Raw genomic sequence first — 16,032 nt, 5'->3', positions numbered from 1 at the left:
GTATACTCTTCCAAGTAGCCAATTGATCAAAGCTGCGGTCATGCATTGAAGGTTGCTAGCTTGCAGGCTTGCAGCTCAATTTTTTTCAGTGTTGTTTTCTCCCATTTGTAAACGGGATTTGTTCGCATTATAGTTATACACTTTCTTTTATCTAATTTTTGAAGAGAATGTTTGTCTTTGTTAGTTGAAGGTTACATAACAGGATAATACAACCTTTGGTCAAATTAGATTGCTTGGACAGCTAATAGCCAAAAACAAAGTCCCCTTCTTTGATATCAAATAAATTAATGTCTAATCAATGTACATAAATGAACAAACCAAAATTTTCTGAAATCACTCTTATTACATATAAACCACCATACATTTCCATGATATAGGGAGGCACAACCCTTTAGTTAACCTCCTCAAGACCCCTAACTAAGGGGCAGGATCAATTATTGTTATTCATGTGCATATTATCTGATATATAGATCATAAATCATTACAGCCTACCCTGCCTCAGCAGCTTTTGACAAAAGGAGAATGAGTAGTAATTCTTTTTAAAAATTATACACTTGACAAAGATGTATCCCTGCCTTTCTCCTGGAGTAAAAAGAATCGTTGCAAACTGCCAGAGAAACCATTAATGTTGAGTTATCATGTAGGTTGCCTGTTAGACTTTCTGTTGAATGAACTGAATCTTCCTTGCTTATGCTTCCTTCTTGGCTGTGATGACTGCGGAATAAAAACTCCTGTGCCTTTGCTTTCTTTTCTGCAGTTTTGTCCATGAAGAAATGGGGATGGTGCTACTGGATAATTTGCTCTTGAAAAAGCCTGAACGTTTCACAGGACAACTTAGTTCATTGACAGTTGTAGTAAAAAATGCAAGAGAATTCTACGAATGAAAAGAATGGAGACGATCAAGAACCTGGAAAGAAACAGAAGGGCACTTTGCAACTGGATCCTCATCGTCATCCATGATTAGCAGAGAGATTTGCTTGCTTAAGTCAGCAAAAAACAGATCATCTTCTAGCTCAACAGCTACTTGGGCTCCCTCCATGCCTCCTCAAACAAGAAGTTCCTTCTTTGGGCTATACCGAAACTAGAACTTTAAAGAGGGTTTTGTCTAGTGTGTTTTTTGCAAGAGCCTTGATAAGTTTCTTAAAGTATGAATGTCTCTTGCCATGAATGCAGTCTTGGGCTATATAAATAGGGAAAAAGCAGGAGAGATTTGTGAGTTAGGAGCATCAATGGGAAATTGCATGTGGGGTAGTGTGGTCTCCTAGTGGCAGTTGGCAAATCTGGCCGAAGCCCTACAAACCCCACAATAACCATGTTGTATTATGATGTTATCCAGTAGGGAGGAGATGAGGACAGCAAACTAGCAACAGCCTAAACCCCGATATCTAATCCAAATCTCTACAGCAAATGCTTGGCTCTAAATTATGGGTAAGCCTCACTTCTTTTATCTCTTACATCTCTATAGGGGAACTAGTTTCATGTCTTAAAATATTCATAGTCCACGACCGTAGAGTACTTGCAAACAGAAACCCCTCTCTTATATGCTTAACTAGATGTTGAAGTCAATTCAATTCTCATGTTTAAGCTAAAGACCAATCACACAGAGTAATCAGAGGATCTATCTCCTTTTTAGAGCTTGTAGCAGGGCAACAAATTTAATAATTTCAAAATTTTGAGACTTGCTTTTCCATCTTTACGGTGTATTTGCCCTAGGGTCTTGCCAGTGCCACTAGCTTGTGGCAACATGTCAGACTTCCATTTAGGTTCCGAGATTTTATATGCTTCATATCAATTATCTTTATTTAGTCTAAAATAATTTATTTATGCAATAAACATGTCATCGTTCTTTAAACAAAAAGAGCATGCATCAACTATTAAGCTAAGCTAAATGCTTAGATGCTTGGAAAATTGGCTTCTTGCAATAATAATCTAACTGGTTTTGAAATGAAGTTGAAAGGAAACCGGAAAGATCACCACTCTATCGGATCAAAAACCAAATAACAAGTGAATAGGAAATTCACCATCTTGAGGTTAAGAGGATAGAGGGGGTAGGGGATCTGTGGCCTACATGGGGTGGTTCAAATAGGGCATTAACTGATGAACAAAGATTCATGACACTTCAGAGAATAGCTGTAGGTAGTCTTTCAATCTATCAAAGGAAAGCTAGATAGAACTTCAATTAAGGTGTTATGTCGGTCCAGGGTCCACATTTTTTGCTGGCTGGCAGAGGGGACATGCCCCATTTGAAGAATTTGGAGTATCAATCTTCGTGTTCTCTCCATATAAGATTCTCTTTTCCATAGTTTCAGTTTCATTATTGCATTAAATAAAAAGAGGTAAATCTGATGAAGACTTGAACCTTCAAGCTAAATATACCATTTGGAAGCAATTGGCATCTTGGAAGTTCAAAATGTAACAGTAACTGCGACCTAGACACATTTTCTTCTCCAAATACTGTAAAATGGGATTGAAACAATTGACAAGAAGATTATACTGTAAAATGATCATTTCTATTATTATGATCATGCACCACCAGCCATATCCATATCTGTAACCCCATCGATCCCCTTAAAAATGACACGTAATTTTCTTAAACCAGAAGATTTTTTGTTGTCCTTGTTGATTGTACCAGTCACATGGAGGATGTCTTTTGGGACTTTATCCATGAGGTCATATAGCGGTAAACTTAGATTTGATCGGGTCATCTCTTCCAGAACTGGAGGTGCCTGCATGTATAGATTCTTCCCTCGATATGTGATTGACGCTTTGGACATGAGCAGCTTAGGATGCTCCTCTAGCATATCAATAAACTGCTTCCACACAAATTGAATAAAGGAAAAGGCATAAATATAACAACATACTAAAATTGACTCAAGCAAAACCATAAAGTCAGGTCCATAAGAAGCAGAAAGTTAACCTTTTGTAGTGTAACTGTAGTATCCAGCTCAACAAGAACACCTGGACCACAGACAAGACAGTCCTTGTCCTTCACAAATTCGGTCACTTTCGTGTGAAGACCTTCAACACCATTATACCTACAAAAGCAGTACACAAGTTTGACAATGGATTTTGAAGTCCAATATATGGCCAACATGAAAACACAAAATAATAAAGAAATAAAGAAACGAATATGACAGTTCTAAAGCCAGATAAAAGATTGAAACAAGAAATTGTTCATCCAACTGCAAATATCAAGTTTGTTGATTGTATTAATCTCTACAATGTGCTGTTGACAATCAAGTCATCATAACAAAGAATCAACTTTTTTGCATCATTTCAGAGAGCCTATACCCCCCTTCATCTCACTATCTTTTGCCAAGATCCAGAGATTCTAAAATTGCTACCATCGTTGTGGTTGCACTTCTAAAATATTCCATTTATGCATCCTAAATGGAAAATAAGTGACACAAGCACCATACCCAGAGTCAAAGCCATTCAAATGTTGTGACCAATTAATCACAAGTTCCAATATGAGAATGCCTCAAAGAAAGAGAGAGTCTTGGACATACGTAAGATAGTTTGATAGAGTTTTACTGCATCCTGAAGCAATCTTCAAGGTTTCCAAAGCGCATGCAGCAGAAATAATTGCATTGGTGGAAGCAATAGCTGGTATGATGTTTTTCACAACACCCTGTGAGCGACAAAGAAAAACTATTATTCTTTTGTATACTATTTAGAACAAAGAGGGAGCATCTATAATCAATGAGGAGAAGACACTCAAACGTGACTGTTTCTACTTTAACCAATGATAATTAGTACTTTAAATCTGGTATCAGAATGCCATTTGCTTATCATACATAGTTGAGAAGTATGAAATATTGAAGAGTCGTTAAAAAGACATATTACTAAAAAACCAAATTGATAAGTTAGACAACTTAAAACATTAACCTTTTCTTTTGGAATTATATAGAACACCAGAAGTAGCAATACAGCAATCAAGCAAATATAAGTCAAACTTTAGCTTCCAAGAATACCTGAGTAAGAGAATAAGTAACTCCTTGAATCCCAAAAAGCTCTGCTCTCTTGACAGCCTGTGATATTTGAGTGGCGTTAATGAAAGAATCAAAAGCAAAACCAACTTAAAGAAAAGCATTGCTATAAAGATTTGTATAATTAACCTCATCATAGACCCACTTCATGTGATCTGGGTTATCTGGATCAAAAGCCTTTCCACTGTGAACCTATAAGGTGGGAAAACAAAAACTGTCATGAAATATCATAATCAACTGACATGAAAGCTATTCAAGAAAGTGACAAAGAAGACACTAATTCTTGAATTACCTCATCCCATTTAATTAGGTGAGCATATTCAATACAATGAGCTGCATTTCTGGGTGTTTCTGCTAAAGTACACAAAGGAAACTTCACTTGAGGAGGAAAAAGCCAGATTGTACACTCAAAGCAAGGTGTGACCCCTGGCACAATCACCCTAGCATGGCCCTTGAAACCTTCAGTCCCACCATCTACCATAGGCTTCATTGTTTCTTCTCGTGGGTTGTCGTCAGAATCATACTCTTAAATAACAGAAAACAAAGAGGCAAAACATTAGCCCCAATTCAATACAGAAAGTCACCTTGACAACTAAATGTTAGTACATTAAAGGAGAGGAGATAAAAAATCAGATGCCTAGCTCAGAATTCATGCTACCAAAAAGAAAAGCAAATGGTATGATTACCAGAAACCTGCTTCTTATTATCTGTCAAATGTCAAGTTATAGAACTCACTCCTCCTTAAATGGCAGGTATTAAGGGATTAAGCATGTCCGAAGTGACTTAAAAGAATTATGTTGAGAATCATGCCACAGTTGTGAGCTCTCAGGATATTCACACCTCATATAAGCATGGAAAGCATTATGCCATGAGGCTGTGTGTAATCTACTACCCTTCTATAACTATCATCGTGCTATGAAAAGAACCTAGAGTATTCAAGTATTTTTGCAAACCCTCACATCAAGATACATTCCAAGATATCCCAAATGCAAGAATTTGAAATTTAAATGTCCTAGGCCTAATATAATAGATATACAAAACAAATTTCAAGTAGATACAGTCAGCTTTTAATTGGTTGAAGACACGCACCGAGGAAACTACAAGCCACAGCATTAATGTAGCTCCGAGCCTCAATGGAATCAAGACCAAGGGCAATAATATTAAAGTCACTATAAAATTCAATGTCTTTGTCCTCAATTCGGCAAAAATGAGGCACAATATTCACACCACTAACTCTTTCCATGACACGCTTTGCTGCCACTTCAGCCTTTGGCTTACCAACATCTTCCAGCCTACAAGTATTAACACCCAAAATAACACTAATTTAAACTTTCCAGTTCCAAATATAAATTAAATAGCAGACACAAAGTAGACATTTGAGCTTCAGAGGCAATAATCAAGTAAAAATGCACTAAAGCAAATTCAACGCTGCTCATAATTAGCTCGTGAGAAAACCTTCATAACAAAATGCATCGCCAATCTTTCACTAGACACCCATGAATCTTTCCGTGCTTTGTTTTTCCTTCTTTCTCTTTTTGATACATGTGAAAACTCATCAGACTCATGCCGATAGTAAGTTAAGTAACCCACTCCTGTCCTATGATTTGAACCTAAGACTTCCACTAACAAACACTAAAATTATGTAACAGTAGGTGCTAGCGAATTTCTGGTCCTAATTCGACAATCAATTTAATCACATCATACCAATTCACGGTAGTAGCTAATTAAATCAAGAATTGAACCCCAAAAAAATTACTAGAAAAGGTAGGCGAAAAATTAAAAAGAAACCTGAAGAGAAATTGACGGTTGAGATTGGTGACTTCAATCCGGTCCATATCAATGACCTCAAGATTTTTAAAACCAGAGAGAGCCAAATCCTTAAGCAGCTCACATCCCAATCCTCCTGCTCCCACCACCAAAACTTTCGCATATTCTTGTAAATCATCCCTTAACTGCAAATACCCAAAACCCTCAAAATGAACCGTTCGTAAAAATTTCAAAGAGAGAGAGAAAGCGAGAGAATTATACTTGAACGCCAGGCTCGAAGCTCGGGCCAACGAGGTTTCCTGGTCGGAGAAGGAGCTTGTCTAGGTCTCTTGATTTACTTGGTGGTGCTGCGTCCGCCATTTTTTAGGAAGATTTAAGGTTCTTTAGGAGGGGTTTTTGATTTATAAACTGAGGACCCAAAACAGAAAAAAGATGGTCTTTTTAAGTGAAACGTAGCTTGAAAATTACGCTTGGCTCTGATGGCCTTTGGAGTTCGGATTTCAGGCCTCCATGCTCTTCGCTCTTCAGTCACCCAACAAATTTCTTTTCTTTTCCCTTTTTTTTCTGGATCAATTGGTTTTCATATTTTCTGTAAATCGTTTGTTTCAAGAGGACAATAAATGAAATTGTTTTGGCAGAAATAGAAATGGGTTAGGGGCCAAATCCAGAAGTAAATTTGGGGTGGTGTTGTTTGATCCGTTGCATCCCGTTTAAGGGCCCCTCTAGACCCTTTGGCCCATTGTTCTTGTGCTGCTCTTTTGCTGCCTAGGTTTTTGACCTTTTCTTGTTTCCTTCTTACAAATTGGTGCTGCAGAAATAAGTAAAAACTAAAAACTACCATTGGAGTAGACTGTGCGCATTTAATGTAAGATCTATAAGTTCTTCTAGAGAGAATTAGCTTGCCACCTAAAGGTCTAACATCCTATTTATATCCTTGGAAAGATTAAAGAAAAACTCTTCCTCAATGATGGCAGAGTCCAGGTTGTATAGATTTGAAAATCGAGGGATTGGTCGGTTAAAGTTGAACTAGAGACCCTAAATTTCTAATCATAGTGTTCACTGTTCTTTCTCTTGTAGCAAAAGAGGGCAGAGAAAAATGGAAAGGAAATCAACCTATAATATTTTCATTAGCCAACAGTATCACCCACTTCAACCCGTTCTTGAACCCTGATGCCAATTACCATTAGTACCAGTAAATCAACAATTTTTCCCAGATACTAATTGGTAAACTACCCTAACCCACTACGTTCACTACTTTAATTGGAAAATGTCCTTGGTTTGGTTCAATATGGCTTATTATGCTTAATAAATTAGGAAAAGCAACAGGGTCATGCCAGCATAGTCATACCATCTGAATATCACAAGGCACTAGAATTAGTGCTCACCAACTGTCTAGTGATTAATAATTTTGATTCATTATACAAGTTAAATACAAAAAAAAAAAGGAATATAATTACATTTTCTTTCCCAAGGAATATGTCAGATGATCTCAACAGGATGCTCATGTGTGAACTTGTCCTACAGCTTTATTCCCACAGGCAGAATCCGTGCCCACTAACTGCCCTTGAAATTGGGGCTCCGTGAATCTATAGCAACTATCTAGCGAAATGGGAAAAAAAACAATAATGTTTTACTTCATAATCAAACACTGCCAAAATCATTGATCCACTTTTGAAATTTACCCTTGAACTATGGCAAAATTCATTCTAAACTATCTCCCATTTTGTCTTTGTGGGGAAGTCCGAGTCATTTCTGTGCATCTGTTCGTATAGGTGTATAAATTAGAGGCTTCATCTCAATCAAACCTGTGCTTCGTATGTTGATGAGTTGAATGTATGATTAATATAATGTTTAAGGAACACTGCATAGAGTAGTTCATTCCATGCATCAGGCACTCCGGGCAGACACCAATGACTGCAGTCCTGCCGATGAAGTGGTGCAGGGCTTTCCTTGGGACCCAAATAGTACAGAGATGAGTGGCCATCTTTCCGTCGTGCTGTCATACAAGTGACATTCAATATGTCAAATTTCATTGCCCGTGATGCATTTGAGTAAGCCAATAACACACCACTGACTATTTTGAATTGTTCCCAAGTTTCAGATGGCACCAACGATGTCCCCAGCTCTGGCAGTGTCTCCATGTGGCAGCTTCCCCCAGTTTTCCAATCTCCTCCTCTGCGAAGTTACAGAAATTTAGCTAATCCCATAGAATGCACAATTGCCCATAAAATCTACTTAACAAGGCAAAAACAAGGTTTTGACTCTTTCTCAGATGAGTCAGGTTTGTTGTAGATGCATAACAAGTGGCATTAATGCAGGCATGTAGAACTACATATGAATGTGCAGATCAGAAGCGAGACCAACAAATAGTTTCATGTTGGACAAAGGAAAAAGAATTATGTGGTATATACTTCAGGATCAACTTTCAACCTTAAATATTTGATGGTTAAACATGGCCTCAAACGCAGACGGAATGCAGCATAAGAATTAATCCATCAATCAAGTGCATATACATTATTATTTTGACAAGAGAATTGATATTTCTAGTATTAGTTGGAAAACCCCAGAAATTTCATTATTGACATCCAAGTTCTTATAACCAAGGTCCATCTCAGATCCCACCCACACCTTCTCCCAGGTCTCCACCTGTGCCAATTCTTTCCAGGAGAACAAAATACTAAAAAAGGTGTCCAGAGAATGTTAATTACATAAGCGGACGTATAAATGAGCAGCATGCAATAGATATTAGCAGTAAATCAACTGTAAGATTAAAACAAACCTGAAATGTACAGGTGCAAATGTGCGGAAAAAGACTTTGGTCCTGCTTGTATTCACCTCATTATGTACCCACTGCATCACAGTCTCTATGGACCTTTGATATGCATGATCTATTGTCATTTCCAATTTGACCTCTTCCCCTTCTTGAAAGTAACATCCCCTGACCGTCAAAATGGAAATTTAAGATCAGGTCATGATCAGGTCATGGTACTACCACCTAGTTCAAGCATATATGATTACTGCGAGCACTGATTCTCAATTTCTATTGACAATTGGCTTTCTCTTTCATACTTCCCCCCTTGCATGCATAAGAAAAAAATTCTAAACGGTCACATCCAGTATCCATGGAGTGGATTTACATGCAAACCCAAATCATCAATGACAAAATGTAGGGTCCATTGTTGTTAAATGTTGAAAAATCATTTAAAACCAACCCATGCAAGCCACAAAGTTCAACGCCACAAATTACCTTCTCTGTTTAGTCACATTTAAATTTAGATGGGACCCTCCCAGATATCAAAAGGAGTAATTACAATTGGCAGCTACATCCTTTACCCAACAGTACTTTGCATTTAAATTTCCTAAGAAAAACATGAGATGAAAGGTCCTACTAAGACAGAAGCAGAGTTCATGATTGCAAGTACTGAAGTGTTGCTCATATCTTTGAAAGAAAAAAAAAGATGCTTAACCACAGAAAGAAGCTCTTTTCAAAGCAAAGTTGTTGAGCTGTCACAGGACCACATCTTATTATTCAATTAACAACCCAAAATCTCACATTATGAATATCAACCATAATGGCCCTCCACTATCCTAATCTACAAATATGCAGCTAGGGGTCATTGATATGGTAGGCATCCCCATGATGGAAGAAGCTGTTACAGACTCTCATATTCCTTCCAGGAGGCCATTCAGTCATCCAATTTTTCTGTTTGCTTGGGACACCATAGCATGCTTGAAAAAGACTTTGCTTAAGCCACTCATCCTCATTACTTTTGCATTGGAAGATATTTTTCTATTCTTTTTAACCATAGATATAATACTACTATTTACTACAATATAAACCAAATACCCACCCAAACATGTTTTGATTTAATGGAATTTTTATAGTATCAAAAGCTAACCTAGTCTATGCTCATTGATTTGACATAAAAATCAACGATATAGACACAATGAGAAAGGATTTTAACAAGAACAAAAGAAATAGTTTACCCTCGTATGGTCTTCTCATAATTCCACCAATGCCCAGTATTGAAGACCAACACATCTGCATCTTTCCACCTAATAGAATTCCAATCCATTTGATCTAATTTAAGTGTTGTCTTGATCTTTTGTGGAGATCCAGCGGGAGGCCTGCTCTGCAGGACAAGAAAGGGAGCTCTGTAGTACTCCACGGTGCAATTATAATCCTTGAACTTGAATACTAAGAACCCTTTATGCTTTGTAATTGGGCTGCCGTTCACTTCATATATCGAATCTTTATTGGGAACAGCAGAAGCAAGCATGCAGAGGAGGGATTCCCATTGATTTCTTCCAATTGAATCACCAACAAAAACTAATCGCTTGTTTCGCAACTTCTCCAACATCACTTTTCCATCAAATCTGTCTTATCAATAAAGCTAAAACAAATGAATAGATAAACCTTAATGAACAAACAACAAACATAATCAAGTATCTCCAATCCTTCTATTTTCCATTGGCAATTGAGAAATAATACTAGAAAGAGGAAAAGAATCAAAGATGCCACAAATACAAGATAAGTATCACAAACCTTGTAAGGAATAAAAGTCAGAAATGAAATTTAAATTATTAAAAGAATGTCATCAAAAGAGTGTCAATAAAATCTGATACCTCAAACAAAACTTGTAATAACACAAGAAATGCAGTAGAAATTATCAACTAATTTTTTGAATAGTGGTGAAAGGTAATTTACCAAGTTATATTGAAAATAAAAATCCCCGTTAATATAGAACAAACCATTTCCAATTACTACCAAGAGAAGCCAGTTTTGTATTGAGTGTTTACAAAGCTTCAAATCCTTATATGTTCACGAGGGAGGCTTATCTACGATAGAAAATGACCACAAAACTATAAGAAAGGAACAGGAACAGAAACAGAAACAAAAACGAACAATGATGAAATTGGCTGGAAACAAAGGAACAAAGAAAGAAAAGACAAAATTTTAATGAATCACGGGAAACCACACTCAAATTGGCACTAAGTCTGACCATCTCTCAATCAAATTGCTATGTAAATCTACCTGGAGAAGAAGTGAAATTAATTAGGAAGAAAAAGAAAATTGAAAAGGCTGTCATTTTCATTGCACAGACAATTTCTAAAGCTTTATGATTAAACCTAAGAGGACAAACGGAAAAAACCAAAGAAAAATTACTTGTAAGGTAGCATAGAAATTATTGCCAATGAGAACACCACAAGTAGACTAAACCAACAAAAATTAATAAAAAACATACATATCAAAATCACTCAATCTTCATGGTCTCTGTTTCTAGTGCTTCCAGCTCAATAAAAAGACCCAAAACTTTTCTCGTAAATCAAGCTGTAACAATAATCATGATTTCCTTGATTTCTATTATTTTTCCATCAATTCATCAGCAACCAAAAAATTGAAAGAGAATGAAAAATTTAAAGAATCAAGAAAAATAAGAACCTGGGAAGGTTACAATGCTTAGGCTGCCATCTCCATTTGGTATAGAACAAATCTGGTCTTCCATTTTCAGTACACCTAAATCCTTCATCAAGAAAGCTGCAATCTCTGGATTCATAAAGAGGATACCTTTCATCCCACACCCAATCACCATCAAACACATCACACCCTTCACCTTCCTGGCTCAAGAAATCAACTTTTTTAATCTCACTCGAAGAATACCCATCAAGTTTAAGCCACATAAATCTCTTTGACTGACTAGGAACTCTATACCCTCTAGCCACAGCTCTGTAATCCAAGTAAAAGAAACTACAAATCACGCAAACAGCAACAAAGAAGAAGCCAAGAACCCCCAAAGACGGCTCAAAGAGTCTCAAACGCTTGAACTTTTTAAAAGCTTCAAAAATTGGCATGGTTTCATGGTCTTGTTGAGATGGACTTTTACACATTTGAAATTTATATATATATGAAATTTTGGAATCTGGGTATTGTTTCTTTGCTAAAACTGATGAAAAACCTGAGAAAGGAACAGCAAAGAAAAACGAGGGGGGAGGGGATAAGGTGTAGAGAATATAGAGGTGTGCTTTTCAAGCAAAATAGAATTCATGGCCAACAGTGTTGAACCATGTTTTTGCTTTTGGCTTCTTTGCTTGGTAGGTCAGTTTTTGTTAAGTTATGAATGATGGGCTTACACAGAGAAAGAGAAAAACGAAAAAAAAGCAATAAAAATGGGTGTCAAGGAAGCAAGGCAGCATTCATGGTGGAGTTATATACTTTCTTCTTGTCTTCTCTTTTTCAGTTTACTTTATTTTAGAGAGAGAGATAGGAAGGAAAATAGATAAAAACATTTGAGTTTGGTGAATAGAATAATGGTGATAAGAATATGTGAGTAAGCTACTGGTAAAACGGATTCATTACAAGTTTAAGAATCAGAAGCCAAAACCTTCCGAGCTCAAAAGAGAAAATGGGGAGAGAGAGAGAGATTTTGGTTTTGAAAAGCATGGGTATAAAGGGCAGTTCACTTTTGAGGCTTTAGTGGGAGGCGTGGGGACTTGATTTGTTTCACTAAGGATAACGGATAGGACCAAATACCACTCCTTATATTGAGTACGTGCACAATACATTTCCTTATAAGAGAATTTGCCCAGGTTTCTTTCAATATTCCAATTGGTTCGTGTAGCTCACGAGCAAAGAAAGATCGTGACTGTGTTGCTCCTTACAGGGATGCTGATCGGTTAATTACAGCGGACGCTAGACAACAACGATGGCAATGAAAGCACTCGATAAGATTAGTGTGGAATTTTGTATGTAAATCTTTGGCTAGATAGCCCCCTTCTTCGCTCATTATGAGACCCTATATCACAGCCTTAACCCACCCAAAGCATTGAAAATGTGACACCTAACCCAAACCCTAAAACTTCAATACTAACAAGGACAGGGTTTCTAAAGGGCCCTTCAAAGTACAGGTTTTAAAGTGCCTTTGCAGGCCCTCTCTATTTGATTTATAACCATTTGTGTGTCACAAAAAATGTGCCACTCTTGCCCTTTTTTTGAAAAAAAAAAAAAGATCACAAGCAAATAAATTATTTTATCTCTTAGATCTAATAATTATTATATAAATTATCTAATTAGAGTTATAAGATAATACTATTAGATTATAATATTTAATTAGAGTCATATTATAGTTATAATATTATTAATTATATTACAATTATAAGCTTTTTATTTTTGTCGCTAAATTTTCCTGCTTTCAATGAGCCGTGATGTAAGGGCGTTTAGTCTATTTATGTAAGGTCACCGACCACTAAAAAATAAAAATCGGGTCTTATTGAAAGAAATGGTATTTATTCAAAGCCTTATTGTTGCGCCGAAAAATTATTTTTCTTTCACATTTCAAATACTATTCTATTTTCTAGGTCTTTTTCAAACTTCAAATTACTGGTTGACACTCACTTTTAGTGAGTCATTTGGATTGATAGCACAACATGTCTTTGTTCATTGTTTCTTGTACTCAATATCAATGAGAATCCTGGGAAATGGGGAAGAGAGAATTTGATCAAACATTTGTGCAAGTAACGCTGCAGCACTTACCCTGAGCCATTGCCAAATGGTGGCTTAAAGTGATGAACTCTTTCTTTATTGAGTGCCCTTCAAGGAGTAGGAAGAGCTGGGTTGGGGTTGGAGGGACCTTCAAATCTTGACCATCTAACTTTTAGGCCAAGGAGTAAGCCACAACCCCTCAACTGCATCATTCAATGCTACGCAGATGATAGTCTTTCCTTTTATTTTGACACACTTTTTCCCTTTTTGAAAGTGGAAAGTATCTTGCCATTGAAGAGGCTACTGCAAAATTAAAAGAAAAAATTGAGCAAGTGAAGAATATGTCGGTTGATTTTCAAGTATATTCGTATTTTTTTCCCGCCTTTCATGTTGGTTCAGACTCCTTTTTCCATTCGATAACAAGGGGTGAGTCTGATTAGTAGAGCTGAACGCAGTAGTATCATTCTTGTCATCTTGTGATGTATGTGAGAAATTGATTAAGAAATCCAAGGAATGTCACGTGGAACTTGTCTGGGGCAGAATAAAGCCCATCAACAGCATAACGTAACAGCAATGCCCTCATTAATTTTTCCATAATATTTGATTAATTTTGGCCCATTTTGTAATGCCCCCCAAATCCCAATCCTTGTTTGTTGTCTCCTACACTTAATTTCAAGAGTAATTTGCGCCCACTTGTCCAATGTGATCGCATCTTTTTATTCTTTTTTACTCTTAAGCCAATGCATTGGAGCTCCAAAGTAAGAGTTTCTACACTGTACCTTTGCTTTTTTTTTTTTTTTTTTTTTTTGCCCTTTATGCCAAAGCCTTGGAACTTCCCCGGATTTCCATTCACATTATCGTAGCTAACTTAATATTACTCAATTTGATAGGACGGTTCTCAAGGAATATCTCAACAGTTATAATAACACTGAATTTGGTAAGAGAATTCTCAAGGAATCTCTCCCGGTTAAGCTTTGAATTCAAGTTGGTAAGATTAGTATGATGAAATTTATAGATAGGAGAGACTGAGACAGTTGCTTCTCATATTATTCTTTCCTTTTTCCTCAATTCTCACCCGTTCCCTATCAGAGAAGTTGTTCTTTTCTGACCCTAGGTGCAGTTTTTGGCAGATTCTTTCATGTCCTCTTTATGTTTAAATCCTATACACCTCCATGCAAAACCAGAAGATAATTGCTGGTTCTGTTTGGCAGCATCTTCATTTAATTGACTAAGACACGTAATGTGAACAAAGGCGACTACAAAGCCAAAAATTAATGCAGTTTCACCTATCTCATTAAAAGCACAACCAAATCCTGTTTGATTAAATTACATTTGCACACTGGCTTCTGCTTTCCCAAATTTCGACCTGAAAGTATATACTTATTGAGCCATTAGTCCATACATCAGACTACAATATGAATGATATTCCTCAAACTCCATTACATTTTAGTTATTATAGCAAACAATTTAATAACTAGCTATGCAAATTTAAAACGTTCACATTGATGTTGAAATGTGAAAATTTCACACGCCTCGGTGATGATTCTGATGAATCAACAATCCCCACTACTGGCATGGGTGCCTGCATCCCTGTCACCCTATTTCTGTGGTTGTTCACATTGCCATAAAAACTTTTAGAACTATCTACTAAGTTCCAACTAATTATGACCTTGAAGCCCAAACAATTATTAGCAATGAATTCAGTAACAATTGTCATAACACTAATAAATAGGTTACCAAACATCAACTGGCTCCAAAATGTTATTTCATCCAAAATTTTATGATGAAATGAGAGAATATCGGATTCATGTCTGAGACAAAAAGATTTCTTTTCTTTTGCCTTTCATGTGGATGTATAATGAGGGTGAGATGTTATCCTGAAAGCCTATTCTGCCTGGTTAGCCACAAAAAGAATGGAATGTGAATGGATGTATAAAGGGGGTGAGATCTTATCCTGAAAGTCTTGCCTACTTGGTTAAAGAACGGAATGTAAATGGACGTATAATCACGGTGAGATCTCATCCTGAAAGTCTTTCATACTTGGTTAGCCACAAAAAGACTGGAAGGTGAACATCTCCAGAAACAGTAATGAAGATAGAACCATATAATCCTGACGTGGAAGGAACATCAATTGCATACAAAAAGGTCATGGGCAGATCATTCACTTTTCTGTTTAAGGACACATCAAGGCATTTAAAAATAATTCAAAAGTAACATAATGAGTTCCAAAGTCAACAAAGAGCACAAGAAATCTTACACGAGCAGCATTATCTACAGAAAAAAACTCTTGGTTTTTAACGCAAGATCATCCACAACAAGCAACCACAATGTAAATGGTAACTTCCAAAATCATAAACATGACATCTTTGAATGAGTCCAAGGGGACAAGGGTAAAAAAAATAGCATAAAGCTAGCAAGAAGTTAAACCACCATTTATTCATTTAAATACTTTTCAAGCGTGGAGGGTCCTCAGGTTCATACATCATCTGTGTTAGAATATCTTCACGCTCCTCAACTGGGAAACCAAAGAATACTCTCACCCTCGCATGATCTTCAATTAGAAAGCTGTAAGCACCATAGACTAAGTGCTTCTCAACTCCAATGTTCACCAAATCTTTAAAAGCAACTTCTTCAGAGTCAACATGGCCGTGGACTCTCTCCTAACAGCATTTCCCTCTGGAATTGGCTCAGTAACATCTTTAATTGTGTCCCTAATTTTCTTAAACTCTCTCCCCCACATAGTAGCCTTTCGTTTCTTGCATTTTGAAGACTTTCCAGGCACATTAATATATCTAC

At 36.7% G+C, this 16,032-nt stretch overlaps 3 protein-coding genes across 3 annotated transcripts; all 3 read right to left on the bottom strand.

Moving 5' to 3' along the window:
• Positions 1 to 309: 309 nt before the first annotated feature.
• Positions 310 to 1,302, bottom strand: LOC18602918 (uncharacterized). Its single transcript, XM_088805418.1, has 2 exons — positions 908 to 1,302; positions 310 to 813 (listed from the first exon to the last, which is right to left on the bottom strand). Exons 1-2 carry the CDS (start codon positions 1,037 to 1,039, stop codon positions 637 to 639), a joined length of 309 nt encoding a protein of 102 aa, XP_088661544.1. The 5' UTR covers positions 1,040 to 1,302; the 3' UTR covers positions 310 to 636.
• A 1,041-nt stretch (positions 1,303 to 2,343) lies between these two features.
• ECR1 (E1 C-terminal related 1) lies at positions 2,344 to 6,518 on the bottom strand. The gene is made up of 9 exons (XM_007034583.3): positions 6,018 to 6,518; positions 5,778 to 5,941; positions 5,079 to 5,281; positions 4,282 to 4,514; positions 4,119 to 4,181; positions 3,975 to 4,031; positions 3,510 to 3,631; positions 2,918 to 3,035; positions 2,344 to 2,810 (listed from the first exon to the last, which is right to left on the bottom strand). Exons 1-9 carry the CDS (start codon positions 6,114 to 6,116, stop codon positions 2,523 to 2,525), a joined length of 1,347 nt encoding a protein of 448 aa, XP_007034645.3. The 5' UTR covers positions 6,117 to 6,518; the 3' UTR covers positions 2,344 to 2,522.
• Positions 6,519 to 7,149: 631 nt separating this feature from the next.
• Positions 7,150 to 12,225, bottom strand: TBL11 (TRICHOME BIREFRINGENCE-LIKE 11). Its single transcript, XM_007034580.3, has 4 exons — positions 11,200 to 12,225; positions 9,744 to 10,133; positions 8,536 to 8,694; positions 7,150 to 7,931 (listed from the first exon to the last, which is right to left on the bottom strand). Exons 1-4 carry the CDS (start codon positions 11,643 to 11,645, stop codon positions 7,556 to 7,558), a joined length of 1,371 nt encoding a protein of 456 aa, XP_007034642.3. The 5' UTR covers positions 11,646 to 12,225; the 3' UTR covers positions 7,150 to 7,555.
• Positions 12,226 to 16,032: the final 3,807 nt, after the last annotated feature.

This window comes from Theobroma cacao, chromosome 4, assembly GCF_053813885.1.
Source record: "Theobroma cacao isolate CCN51 chromosome 4, ASM5381388v1, whole genome shotgun sequence".
Lineage (NCBI taxonomy): Eukaryota > Viridiplantae > Streptophyta > Magnoliopsida > Malvales > Malvaceae > Theobroma > Theobroma cacao.
Note: the sequence above shows the minus strand (reverse complement) of the source record. Positions and strands in the feature narration are given on the sequence as shown.